This window comes from Chionomys nivalis, chromosome 2 (assembly GCF_950005125.1).
Source record: "Chionomys nivalis chromosome 2, mChiNiv1.1, whole genome shotgun sequence".
Taxonomy (NCBI): Eukaryota; Metazoa; Chordata; class Mammalia; order Rodentia; family Cricetidae; genus Chionomys; species Chionomys nivalis.
The window spans coordinates 67117738-67131568 of record NC_080087.1 but is presented as its reverse complement, the minus strand read 5'-3'; the positions used below and the strand labels follow the sequence as shown (position 1 = coordinate 67131568).

Genomic DNA, 13831 nt, shown 5'->3' with positions numbered 1-13831 from the left:
ACATCAAACACCTTGGTTGCAAGATAGAAAGACAGCAATCTTGAACATACTGGGAAACTTTCCTTCCTGGTTACCTTTCATAGACTGCTGGCCAAGAAATGATGTCAATGGTCTTAGTTACTCCTGGATTCTGCATCTTACAATAAAAACCTACTAGGCAAGATTTGTGCACTTGTACAATACTAGAATGACTGCTTATGGTCATAACCAACCACTCTCTTGATTGGTTTTGAATCCTGTTTTATAGAGAGGAACTCATGCCATAGTCATAAACCAAGGCTTGAGGAATATAGTCCAAGGATAAACCTATTGATCTTTTATTAATGATCAAGTTGTTAATCTTCCAACTATGTATTTGTTTATAAGTATCACTTTGTACTACTCTCAACCCTGCTGAAATAAGTCTTCTCTCAGTTGATGGTGGGTAATAAAGAGACTCATAACTGTTCTGAAAGTACTAAGAAAAAGTAACTGTAATATTGGCACAAATAAAATTTCATTGTGGCTGAGGGAGGGTCCCATAAGTCTACTTTATCTCTATGAGGGTCTACTGGTAGTTAATGGTGGTTATATCATTTTATTTTATAGTGTGGAGTAAATACTTAGACATTTTTCTTCAGTAGTTTGGTATGGGAAGTCCTTCTGTATATATGTTGCTTTTATTGAATAGTGAATAAAGAAGCTGCTTTGGGCCTATAGCAGGACAGAACAGAGCTAGGGCGGAGAAAACTGAATTCTGGGAGAAAGGCAAAGTCAGGAGAAGCCATGTAGTCGCCACTAGGGACAGATGCACTGGACACTTGCCAGTAAGCCACAGCCATGTGGCGATACATAGGTGAGTAGAAATGAGTTAATTCAAGATGTAAGAGTTATCTAGAAATATGCTTAAGCTATTAGCCAAACAGCATTGCAAATAATATAGTTTCTGAGTGATTATTGTGGGACTGAGAGTGACAGAAACCTCTTCCAACAAATTGGCACCCAACGTTGTTGTCTGAGGTTTTCTGTTCTGCCGGGTTCCCGCAGTCGTTAAGTCTCAAAGAAATTTTACAGAGGTCTACATTAGTTATAAACTGATTGGCCTAGTAGCTCAGATTTCTTATTAATTCTTATAACTTATATTAGCCCATTATTCTTGTCTGTGTTAGCCATGTAGCTTGGTACGTTATTCTGTAAGGCAGTCACATCCTGCTTCTTCTGTGGCTGGGTCACGATTCCAGAAAGAACTTTCCTCTTCCTAGAATTCTCGTTGCCCCACCTCTACTTCCTGCCTAGCTACTAGTCAATCACCATTTATTTAAAATATAAGTGACAGGGGGGGCTGGAGAGATGGCTCAGAGGTTAAGAGCATTGCCTGCTCTTCCAAAGGTCCTGAGTTCAATTCCCAGCAACCACATGGTGGCTCACAGCCATCTCTAATGGGGTCTGGTGCCCTCTTCTGGCCTGCAGACATAAGACAGACAGAATATTGTATACATAATGAATAAATAAATATTAATATATATATATATATATATATATATATATATATATATATATATATATATATGTGTGTGACAGGGTACAAACCATTGTCCCATAGAACAACATGGGGCCCAAATCCATGACCCTGAGATTAAGAGTCTCATGCTCTACCAACAGTAGTTCAAAATGAATTTTTGATCTTTAGGGATCTTGTTTAGTTTTCTTTTGCCAGATGGAGTTTCTCTGTATAGCCCTGGCTGTTATGAAATTTCCACCATGGCCCAGGTTGTGCTCACTGAGATCCACCCACCTTTGCCTCCTGAGTACTGGAAATTAAAGGCATGCATCACCGAGCTCAGAGTGCGTGAGGATTCTGTTTGTGATAAACTCATGTTGTTTGATGTACAGCTCATCTCTTTACAGCTTTTCACCTTCATTATTGTATAAGTTTTAACCCTATTAAAGATTTTGAAAGTGAACAAAAGATAAGTATCTACTAGAACATTTCCTTGTGTTTTATCTCATACTCTCTATTTGTTTTTATTTTGGCAATTTTAGCATTAGGTCAAGGATTTGTCAAATTCAGTGTGTGTGGTGGGTGTGATTTCCAGTGAACAGAAATATATTGGGATTATATATGACATACCTTTATATGCTTTCTCAGAATTATGAATTTTGTGAGGTACAGTACAGAGATCTTTGTCACATATTTTTATGTTACTACCATTTACTTGAGAGGGTATAGTTCTTATCAGTTCTGGCGCTAACTACATAGACCAGGAAAGTCTCAGACTAGGTATCTTCTTGCCTCTGCCTCCTGAGTGCTAGGATTAATGGCATGCACTACTTAGTCTACCATTATTATGAATTCTTGAATGTTGAACAAGATAAACAGTTTTTAGGTCATCTTACTTGGTTTTCAGGACAGGAATTCATTACGTAACAGTCTTGGCTATCCTGTAACTAGCTGTGTAGATTAGGATGGCCTCAAACTCACATGTATCCACCTGCCTCTGCCTCCCCAGTGCTGGGATTAAAGGGAGGTACCATCAGCATTGCCCCACTAAGCTAAATGATTTTATTACAGCTTTCCCAGGGGTCAGAGACATCAATTAGTAGGTAAGAGTACTGGTTCCTCTTTCAAAGGACCAGGATTCAATACCCAGTACACACATATGAACGAACAACTGTCTGGAAGTCCCATTTTAGAGAATCTCATGCACTCTACTGGCATCCACAGACACCAGGCAAACGTAATGCACAGAAAGTGTTGCAGGCAAAGGACCCAGATGCCACATTCACGGCTGTCTCACCTGTGTGACAAAATGCCTCTCAGGTGGTGGTCATCTCAAAATGAGGGGCTCGTGCTTCCTGGAGCTTGGCCCCCAGCGGCTCCCTGGCAGTCTGCTCGAGTTGTGGTGTCTGATCAGCCTCAACGACCTTGTTCACTTTGTTCCTGGCGGTGGTTTCTTGCATTGGCTCTGCTATCTTTTTCTTCTGTTCTACTTTTCTCTTGACAAAAACTTAATCTGTTCAAGGAACCAGGAAACATTCCCAACGGCTCCTTGAATACGGAGGAACTGATGCGTCGGTCCCCTCCCTTGATTCAGGCCATTAATGTCATGATTAAGACTCCAGCTCGCTCTCTGGGGGAATTTATGGATACCCTAGAATAGAAAGGGCTCATGATAGGAGATTTGGTAGAAAATGGGTAAATTATGAAGGAAAATGTATGGAATGGCATGAGTTACCATTTATGGAGAGGCTAGCCAGAATGAGAAACCCCTGGTAGATTTTAGATAGAAAAAAAAAAGGCAGGCTATTCTTGATAACATGAAGCCAGCCATTCAATATTGGAGCAAACCCTGGGGGTGGAATCCTAAAGAATGGTGTTTGGGTTCCCTTGGTTCCCTTGAGGGCAGATATGATTTAGGGCCATGAGAAAGCACAGTTAGTGATATGAGACGGATTTCAAAGAAAAGCTCTGCCCACCTGGCCCCAACCGCAAGACTTGCTGAGAATCAACTGCCTGTAATCATTTTTCTATGTAAGCTTTTATGTCTGTCAATTTCCTTCTCTAATCTCTTAAAAGTGATGCTTGAATTTTAGTAAAATTGCAGCAGATTCAAATCTCATTAGAGTTGTATCTGTCTGTCATTCGCCGAATCCTGGGTTCTCCTAAGCCTTCACCCCTGTTCTCCCTCGGTCTCTGATCTCCAAGAGAGTCAGTCTGCGGCACCCAGACACATTTTAAAAAATTTCACAGCTAGTAGTACTCAATTTTATTTTAATATAAACTCTGTCATATTTTTTAAGATTTAAATCTTCTTTAAAGGCTTTTACAAGTTTTTTATATTTATGCTTCTATTGTGTATGATGTTGGGGTTTATAAGCAGAGAATAATGAGAAATGCTACATCACATCATGAGAATGGTATTTTTCTCTCCAGCGTGAACTCTCTGATGTCTTCTAAGACTCGAAAGATAGATATAAGACATGTCACAGTCTTTGCATTTGTGAAGATTTTCTCCAGTATGAATTTTCTGATGTGCTCTGAGGTAGGAGAACCTAGTAAAAGATTTGTCACATTCCTTACAACTGTAAGGTCTCTCTCCAGTATGAACTCTCTGATGTGTTCTGAGATTTGACATATGGCTAAATGATCTGTCACATTCCACACATTTGTAAGGTTTTTCTCCAGTATGAAGTTTCTGGTGTCTTCTAAGATTTGATATCTGACTAAAGGACATGTCACAGTCTTTGCATTTGTAAGGTTTCTCTCCAGTATGAATTTTCTGATGTATTTTAAGACTAGAAATCCGGAGAAAGGACATATCACAATCTTTGCATTTGTAAGGTTTATCTCCAGTATGCATTTTCTGATGGGCTCTAAGATATGAGCATGTAGTAAAAGGTTTGGCACATTCCTCACAACTGTAAGGTCTCTCTCCAGTGTGGACTCTCTGATGTGTTCTAAGATATGAGTTATGGGTAAAGGATTTGTCACATTCCCTACATTTGTAAAGTTTCTCTCCAGTATGAATTTTTTGATGTGCTCTAAGAGTTGAAAACTCAGGAAAAGATTTGTCACATTCCTTACATCTGTAAGGTTTCTCTCCAGTGTGAACACTCTGATGTCTTCTAAGATGTGAGCACTTGATAAAGGATTTGTCACATTCCATACATTTATAAGGTTTCTCTCCAGTATGAATTTTTTGATGTGTTTTAAGGGTTGAGTTCACAGTAAAGGATTTGTCACATATGTCACATTTGTAAGGCTTCTCACCAGTATGGATTCTGTGATGCCTTTTGAGATGTGATAATTCAAGAAAGGACTTATCACACTCTTTACATTTGTAAAATATCTCTAAAGAATGAGTTTTCTGATGCCATCTAAGAGATGCATAGTGTGTAAATGCTCTGTCACACTCGTTGCATTTGTAAGGCTTCTCTCCAGTATGTAGTCTATAATGTCTTCTAAAGTGTGAAAGTTGATGAAAGACCTTGCCACATTCTTGACAACTACAATGTTCCTCAGCAGTATGGATTTTTTGATGTGTCCTGAAACTGGAAAGGTGGGCAAAGGATTTGTTGCATTCCTTACATTTATAAGGCTTCTCTCCAGTATGTATTTTTAGATGGCTTTTAAGAGCTGCAGACTGTCGAAAAGACTTTCCACATTCTTTGCATTTGTAAGGTTTCTCCCCAGTATGAAGTCTTTGATGTATTCTAAGATTTGCACACTGGTTATAGGATTTGCCACAAAAGTTGCATTTGTAGGGTTTATTTCCATTATGAATTCTCTGATGTACAGTGAGACTTGAGGCAGTACTGAAACATTTCTTGCATTTCCCACACTGGTATGGTTTCTCTTTAATGTAGATTGGTTGTTGCAAAAGACTATATGTAGAGTCAAAATAGTCATCATATTCTCCCTGCCTTTGCTCTTTATTTGCAGTGTAGACTCTCTTATCTTGAGTAATGTTGGGACACAAATTTAAAGATTTCTCACAGTCCTTAGGTTTGCAAGGTTCTTCTCCAGTGTGAATGCTTTCATGTCTATCTGGGTTTGATGAGTCAATAGAGGCATCCCCGTGACTACTGCACCTGTAGTTATTAGAGTTTTCTGTAGTTTCACTTGTTCTATAATATGCACATGTGGAGGGGTCATGAAGCACTTTGCCAAGCTCATCACACTGACAACACTCCTTTTTGGTCTTCACTTGTTGATGGACAGGATCACATTTACAATAGTTCTCTGAAAATGAGTAAAATTCAGAATTTTAGAGTTTGGTTCAAGATTAAACATTTCATTAATGACTGTCACTTTAAGATGTCTCTACCAGGAACTAGACATTTTTTTTACTGTAATTTTATGTATTCTCACAAAAACAGCTAAACAGCCTTCAAGTGTCTGTGATAATAGATATCTCATCTTTACAAAAAATGTCTAACAGCACAGGACAGATCATATAATTGAGGAATCAGTAACTAGCTTTGGTATACAGTTCACTGACTAATTATATTTAGAAACATGCCTCTATGTTTAAATATTTCTTCTCAGAAATTGAGAAACAGGAGCTTAATTCAATCCCAGGTTCACATTATTTACACTTACTAGTGATAGTCCATGCAGAATACTGTTCAGGAGACCCAATTCCTTTAAGGATTAAAGTCTAAAGCATCACAGGGTTTATTTCTTTCTCTAGAAAAACACATTAGATTCTTCAAAGGTAATAAATGCATCCAGGTGGTGGTGATGTACACTTTTAATCCCAGCGAGGATCTATCTCTGTGAGTTCGAGGCCAACCTGATCTACAGAGCAAGTTCCAGGACAGGCTCCAAAGCTACACAGAGAAACCCTGTCTTGAAAAAATGGGGCGGGGGGAGGGAGGAGGAAAAGAAAAAAATAATAATGGATGTAAAGACAGTATTCTGCCAGACATCAGAGGCTCTAGATTATTTGAGGCAGGGCTATCATGGGCAGCTATTGCTAATTTCTATCCTTCACTGTCTGAGCTACACACACTGCTGTGTTTCTTAATTTTCCTGATAGGGTTATTCTCAAGTCTACTCTGTACACCGATTCCTGAGAGTATTTCCCAGAACGGGGTTTGTGTGTTCTCTACTGAAAAGAAAATGAAGATTTTAATATGAAGACACAACAGCAAGAAAAACAATTACAGAATAATCCTAATCCATGGACTCTCACATTAAACTCAAAATTTGGAAAATTATTTTAGTCTCATTTCAGCAGAGTCAAATAAAACGTCATTTTGTACTAATTATTAAGTCATCATAATTCAGGTGCAATAGACACAACAGCTTCTAACAGAAATTACAACAGACAGAATGAATCCTGGAGACAGAAGACTACACTATGTTAAATGATCAAGAGTCTTTTCAAGGGGCTGGAGAGATGGCTCAGAGGTTAAGAGCATTGTCTGCTCTTCCAAAGGTCCTGAGTTGAATTCCCAGCAACCACATGGTGGCTCACAACCATCTGTAATGGGGTCTGGTGCCCTCTTCTGGCCTGCAGGCATACACACAGTCAGAATATTGTATACATAATAAATAAATAAATAATTTTTTTTTTTAAAAAAAGAGTCTTTTCAAGTGGAATTGAATATCACAAAAACATTCTCAGTTCTTGTTTTCTCTTTAACTGGAAGCCATGATTGTTGCCCCGTTCATTCACTAGCCCACCCTTGTTATGACTACTCTCTTCTCTCGACATTCCAGGGCAAACTCATTCTCTCTGCACAGGTGACCAGGCTTGCCTTGCATGCAATAATCCAAATGTCCTGTGAGGTAACCCATGACCCATGCTAGAATTTTAGAAATACAGACATCTAACATAGTATTCTGCTCCTTACATGAAGAGAACACATAGTAGATGAATACAGGAATGACTTCCAACTGCTATTTCCTGTCACAATCTTCAGCATATTTAGGGAGAATTTTCAGTTTCCATACCTTGAATTTCTTCTCAGAATTCAAAACCATGGCAGTACAATCACGGACATGGAGTTCTTATATATGGGTAAAAATACTATACAATACTAAGTTTCTGAATGTATTCTGGAACCAAAATGAAGGGTGCATGATACCGCTAACATGGAAAATGAAAAGAAAAAAGTAAATTCCATGAAAAAGTTATTTTCTCCTACCAGTCTTTCAATAGTCTCCTATTGTTTCCATGGCAGCTTAATGGAGTTTATAAGCTATGAAGTCAGTACATACAAATGATGAGATAGGAATTCTAGAAGCACAATGATCTCACCCACAGAGACCAGGTTGCTGTAATTCTCCAACATCACATCAATGTACAAAGCCCTCTGAGCAGAGTTCAGGCATTCCCACTCTTCCTGAGGGAAGTCCACAGTCACATCCCTGAAAGTCAACAGACCCTGAAACACAAAGTACAGTTTGAGCAGGTGATCCTTGACAGAGTGCTTTCCTAGACTTGAGGAGTCTTGAGGAAATGTAGATGAGTGAAGACAGTCAACCAAAAATGATTTCTAATATAGTCACCTTGTATAATAAATTTCTTACCTCTGTGAATATAGAATGAAATAATAGTCTCACATGCATATACACAAAACAACAGGTATTTAAGGTGTGGACATGGTTATTTATCTTTTATGGATGCTGTGTTTATATCCTACAGGATCAGAGTGTACATGTGTCAGAAGGAAAATGGTGATGAGGAAATGTGCTTTAAATGTTATACCTGAGGATCACAGTAAAATATTGATAGTGAATCAATTCTGTGAACTCTATATTATAACATGCTAAGTATGTATGTTTAAATTCTAGGTGCAATGCTAGTCCACTAAAGAGAAAGGAAGGCAGAATTCATTATTAACTTTATAGGCAAAGAATTTTGTTTTTTCCCCACCATAATATGAGTGCAACAGCACTGTATACTACCAAGTTTTACACTACCAAGCAGATAGAAAAATCTATATCAGCCACATTTGATATAATCTAAAATTTTAAGTAATAGGCATAAGGCAACTTAGACAAGAACAATTTCAGAAGTTCTGAAGAATATTTCATTCTGAAAGAATTATACAAACTGAGTGGAATCCAAAACCACGCCACATAATGATTGCAGTTGCAGCTAAGTTGTAAATGTACATTTATGTGTGGTAACTGAGAATGCATTCAGAAGTGAGATAGACTTCCTGTGAGTAAATGAAGATATTAAATTGTTTGAGAATTATAGTCACTTTTCAGTGCTTTCCTAATATAATATACCACAGAAGAATGGCTCTGGAGAAAATCTGAGCTATTGTGTCTGAATTTTGTAGTCCTCAGTGTGCTTTTTAGTATTCATGCTGTATCAAATAGGAGTGAATCTGTACCTGAAACATTTTCGATAGGGGCTCATACCTAGAATTTACTGAGAATTACATCAACTAAATACCAAGGAAATAAAACTGCCAGTCAGCAAATAGGCAAATGAAGAGAACAGAGACTTTTTTAAAGACAAAAACCATAAATGGCCAATAAATATTTCAAGTCTTCAGGGTCTTTAAAATGTCACCATGGAAATACAAACTAAAATTACTTTGAAATAGTGCATCACCCCAGGCCGAGAATGGCTGTCATCACTAACCTGACACCAAATGCTGAGAGGATATACAGAAGAAAGGACCGTCATTAACTGTTTTATGTGTGGGGGTCTGTGGAATAATATAGCCACTGTGGGAATAAGTCTGTAGACTACTGAAAAAAATTGAAGATGGAACTAATTCATGACCCAGGATTGTCACTCCTGGGAAGATAACCAGAGAACTGCATACCCCAATATAGAGATATTTACACCTCAGATACATTGCTCCATTATTCATCATAGCCAAATTATGTAATCAAGTAAATTGTCTAACAAAAGACGAATGTACAATGATAATGGTATACATATAGAAAGGAATACTATGCAGCAGAAGAAAAAAATGGAATAAAATTTGTAGGAAGATGGAAGGATTTAAAATATGCAATATTAAGTGAAAGAAGAAACCATGTTTTCCCTTGTCTGCAGAATCTAGTCAAGCACATGTGTATATGAAAACAATGTACAAGTGGGCACAGCAGGAAATGAAGAAAGAGAACAAGGTGTCAGGATTGAGGTAGTACTCAATGCAGGTAATGAACACAAGTTTTGAAAAAGGATATCAAGCTAAGAGCTTTTCCAGTTCTAATTTCATCAGGTTTTCTTTTTCGTAGTAGACAAGTTCAGAAAAATATATTTGATACTGAAAATATAAAATCCCATGTGAGGCTCAAGAGCTTCTGTTCCCAACTACTACTCTAACTACATGAAAGTACATCAGGATGTGTACTCTGTAGATCTGGTTATTTTCAGTGTGTGATTTTGTTCTTGTTTGTTTGTATATTTTCTATAATAAAATTTAAAAAATAATCAGAACCAGAAAATTATAGGTTTGCAATGTCTGAACATACAACATTACTAGAAAAGGAGTGGATATGACCACTGACCTGGGACATGTTTACTGGAGAGCCAGCCATTTCTTTCTGTTTCTCTTCTTTAAGCTTCTCTTTCAGGAGCAATGAATATATGGCTTGTTGGCCTTTTATATAAGGGATCAAAAAGAAAAAGTTAATACTGAAAGGATGTCAAACCACATGAAAAGACTCAAGCAACAGAATACACCAGGTATCTGGCCAGTGATTCCCAAAGTCAGAAGATCATGCAACAACATTTTAGGATTGGAGAAAAAAAAATCACTACCAAAGATATTATTGCATCAAAAAAATCCTATATTAAAACTGATGGAGATGTAAGTGGAGTTCAAGGTATTTTTGACGTAAAACAATTCATTTCAACAAAGCTGGACAGAAGACAACACATCAAAAGCAAAATATATAAATGAAAAAATCAGAGGAATTATCCCTAAGAAAATGGGAAATAATAAATTTCATTTGAAGAATAGATAAATATAGGAACTGGGAAGTAATAAACCATGGGAAAGACAGCAAACCACTAATTCCCATAGAGAAGGAAGAGGAATACTGTGGATAATTAAACCAACAACATCAAAAGCAAAACCATAGGGATTAAAAGCCCTATCAAAAAAAACAAAAAAAAAAAAAAAACAAAAAAAACCAATCTAGCCACTCTCAAAAATCAATATAAAGAATCCTCAGTTAAGGGCTGGAGACATGGCTCAGTGGTTAAGAGCATTGCCTGCTCTTCCAAAGGTCCTGAGTTCAATTCCCGGCAACCACATGGTGGCTCACAACCATCTGTAATGAGGTCTGGTGCCCTCTTCTGGCCTGCAGACATACACACAGACAGAATATTGTATACATAATAAATAAATAAATAAATAAATAAATAAATATTTTTTTTTTAAAAAAAAAGAATCCTCAGTTAAGCAAATATAGCATATGGCCCAGATGTTCCACTCCTTGGCAAATGCTCAAAGGATTCAACATCCTACTTCACAGACACTTGCTCAGTCATGTTCACAGCTGCTCTACTCACAATAGCTACAAAAGGTAAACAACCTTAACGTCCTTCAACTGACAAATGGATAGTGAAAGTGTGGTACACATACACTATGGAATACGATTCAGCTGTAAAGAAAATTGAAACCACGAGCTTTGCAGGTAAATGGATGAACCCATAAAAAATCATTCTGAGGGAGGTAACCCAGGTCCAGAAAGACAGACAATGGTTGTTCTCTTTCCTAGGAAGTTCCTAGCTTCGAATCTTCAGATGTGAGTCCACAACTGTAGTAACCAGAAAAGTAAAAGGAGACCACCGTGGGGTGTGAGCGGGTAGGTAATAGAGAAGGGAGTGACATGGAACAAGTGATCTGAAGGGGCAAATGGAAAAACAGGGAGGGATTTAATTATGGCGAAATGACAGAGATAAACACCGAAGAAAACCAGTAAGGATGTCTAAATAGTCATAAGGAATCCATCTCTTCCTTCAATATTATCCATCTAAGGAAAAATGCCTAAAATACATGTCTGAATATTTATATGTTAGAGTGTAAATGATAACGCTGATAACTCTCCCCACAAGAGCCACGGATTTTCTAACAAAATCACCCACACAAGGCATGAGAAGAACTTGTTGGTTACAGCTGTGCAAGAGACTCACTAACCATTATAGGCCATTACTGTTGCCCATGGCTGCCTCCCAGAGGTTGAGTCTCTATTATTGAAGAAGTCATGCAATTCAGTCACAGAAGACAAAGGACTAGAGCTGGATCAGAACCTAAAACCTTCTTTCTGTAGATTAGTTTTCATGGTACCTGAAGGCAACATTCAAGCTTCCAAGGGAGGGAGCCAGCCAACAGTCCTGCCCCTTTACGACAACCATGAACCACAAATATGATCTGCACTGCATGATAACTGTCAGGGTGCAAGAGTGGCACACACACCTTGATGGTGACCACAGCTTCTAACTGGACTGCAGACCTTCCAAAGGACAGGGAAACATGATTGCTACTGGAAACCTAGCTAGTTCCCCTAGGGCTAGTGTAGGCACAGATCTTGGTGGAGAACTACAACTAGTACTTTATTAAATCAACAAAATCCTTAATTGTATCCTAAAAATTTTCCTTATTCCCAGAAATAAATGTAGTTCTCACCACTCATCGAGAAAAGTTTTTTTTTGAGAACATGAATAGAGATTATTATACAAAATCACAATCAGTCAAGATGTAGAGTTGTGATGCTCAGTTCCAACTGACACATACACAACACAACTCCTTTACCAAAGTTCAGGAATCATTGAGAGACAGAGGATGGGAACAGTGTAAGAGCCAGAAGAATAGGACATTTGCTTTGACATTGTGTCTCCTAGAAATGTCAGAGAAGATACATGCTTCAAATCTTACAAATGGCGGCCTAAACAGGAGCAGAACAAGGACAACACCAAGAGACATGCTAACATGGGAAGAGAAAGCTCACTAGGCCTCAACCCTAGTCAAACACTAAGGAATTCTGAGAGCTGGAGAAATAGAGAAGAGTGCACCATATGGTTATCAAACACCAAATATTCAAAGTTCAAACTGCATGACATTAAACTTCCCACCATAACCTTCACAGAAATTGTAAAGAAAACTCGAGAATTTATGTTGACACAAATTCCCTGGGTACACAGCACTCCAGAAAAATGTTATAATGCTCGAGTTACACCACTGCGGTTCCAGATCAGACTAACGCAATAGCGCAGCAGATCCAGAACCTGCCTAATAGCGATGACCAGGGGAATGTCAGCAAAATTACACAAATACGTGTTGTAGACTGGATAGTCTCTTCAAACAGTGGTACTGGGAAAAGTATTTATCCACATAGAAAAACATGAACCCAGGTTCAAATTTCTCCTACACACATTGAATCAGAGACTTTCATATATGGTCTGAAATAGTAAATCCTGCATAGTAACACAAAGGGGTAACACTTGATACAACAGTAGGAACTGACAAACAGTACTGTGTAAAATAAAAAAAAAAATTCATGGAAATCAATTAAAAGTATGAAGAGACACCGTACAAAGCATATACATTGATTGGCTATCTATTTATAGTACAATGGATCAAAAGCCAGAATCTATTAAAAAAATTCAAAGGGAGCAAATAATGACATACTCAATAAATAAGCAAATGAATTGAATAAACTGAGCTTAACAGCAATTCTAATGGTCAATATGTACATAAAAATAATAAAGTATAGGTCTTAATAATACCAATGTAATATACAAAGATTCCAAATCTGCCTAGTCAGTGTCCACACTCAACTTCCTAAACAATAACAAATGCATCTCTTTCAGTAATTTCTTGAAGTGTAAATAGATAGCATTTCACCTATTTTTATCTAAGCAAAAGATATAAATACATAATTCAAGGAAAGAAAAATGAGAGCTGAAATTAAAATATGTACTTTTATGAGAAAAGTCATTGCATATCTAAAGATGGAAAATATTGAGAAAGAATGAATTTTTTATAATGCTATGACTATGGACAGCAGTAGACTTACGATAATTACAATAGAGACAGAAAGATCAAGATAAAAGTATCAAAATACAGAATAAAGAGTGACAGCAAATGATAAAACGGTCCATTAGACAGAAAGTCTTTGACCAACAAGAAGAGTACATGTGACAAAACCGGGAATGCAGATATCCGCAGCAGACAGAAAACAGGAGAATACATAAAGCATGTTAAAATTGACACATGCCTCATGTTCTTTTCAAACACAACAAGACAACCTAGAGGGCGGTCTGTCTTCCCTAAGACTCCAAGCAATTCCTATCTGAATCCCATTAGCCTGCTTTACAGAGAGTAATCCTGAAAGTACCAAGGAACAACAGAGGCAGAAAAT

General features: G+C 37.6%; 1 protein-coding gene across 3 annotated transcripts in view; it reads right to left on the bottom strand.

The window, feature by feature from the left end:
- The window catches only part of LOC130864495 (zinc finger protein 54-like), a 48654-nt gene that overhangs the window by 31351 nt on the left and 3472 nt on the right, over positions 1–13831 (bottom strand). Inside the window, exons 3-5 of one of the 3 annotated variants that reach the window (XM_057754996.1) lie at positions 9971–10062; positions 7749–7875; positions 3746–5722 (exon numbers count right to left, since the gene is read on the bottom strand). The exons of 1 other annotated variant lie outside the window; for it this stretch is intronic. In XM_057754996.1, coding sequence (XP_057610979.1) covers positions 3882–5722; positions 7749–7875; positions 9971–10062 — 2060 coding nt within the window. In that variant the 3' untranslated portion in view covers positions 3746–3881. Of the gene's footprint in view, positions 1–2777; positions 3051–3745; positions 5723–7748; positions 7876–9970; positions 10063–13831 lie in introns of those variants that run through there. One more of the 3 variants, XM_057754968.1, reaches the window with a different exon arrangement.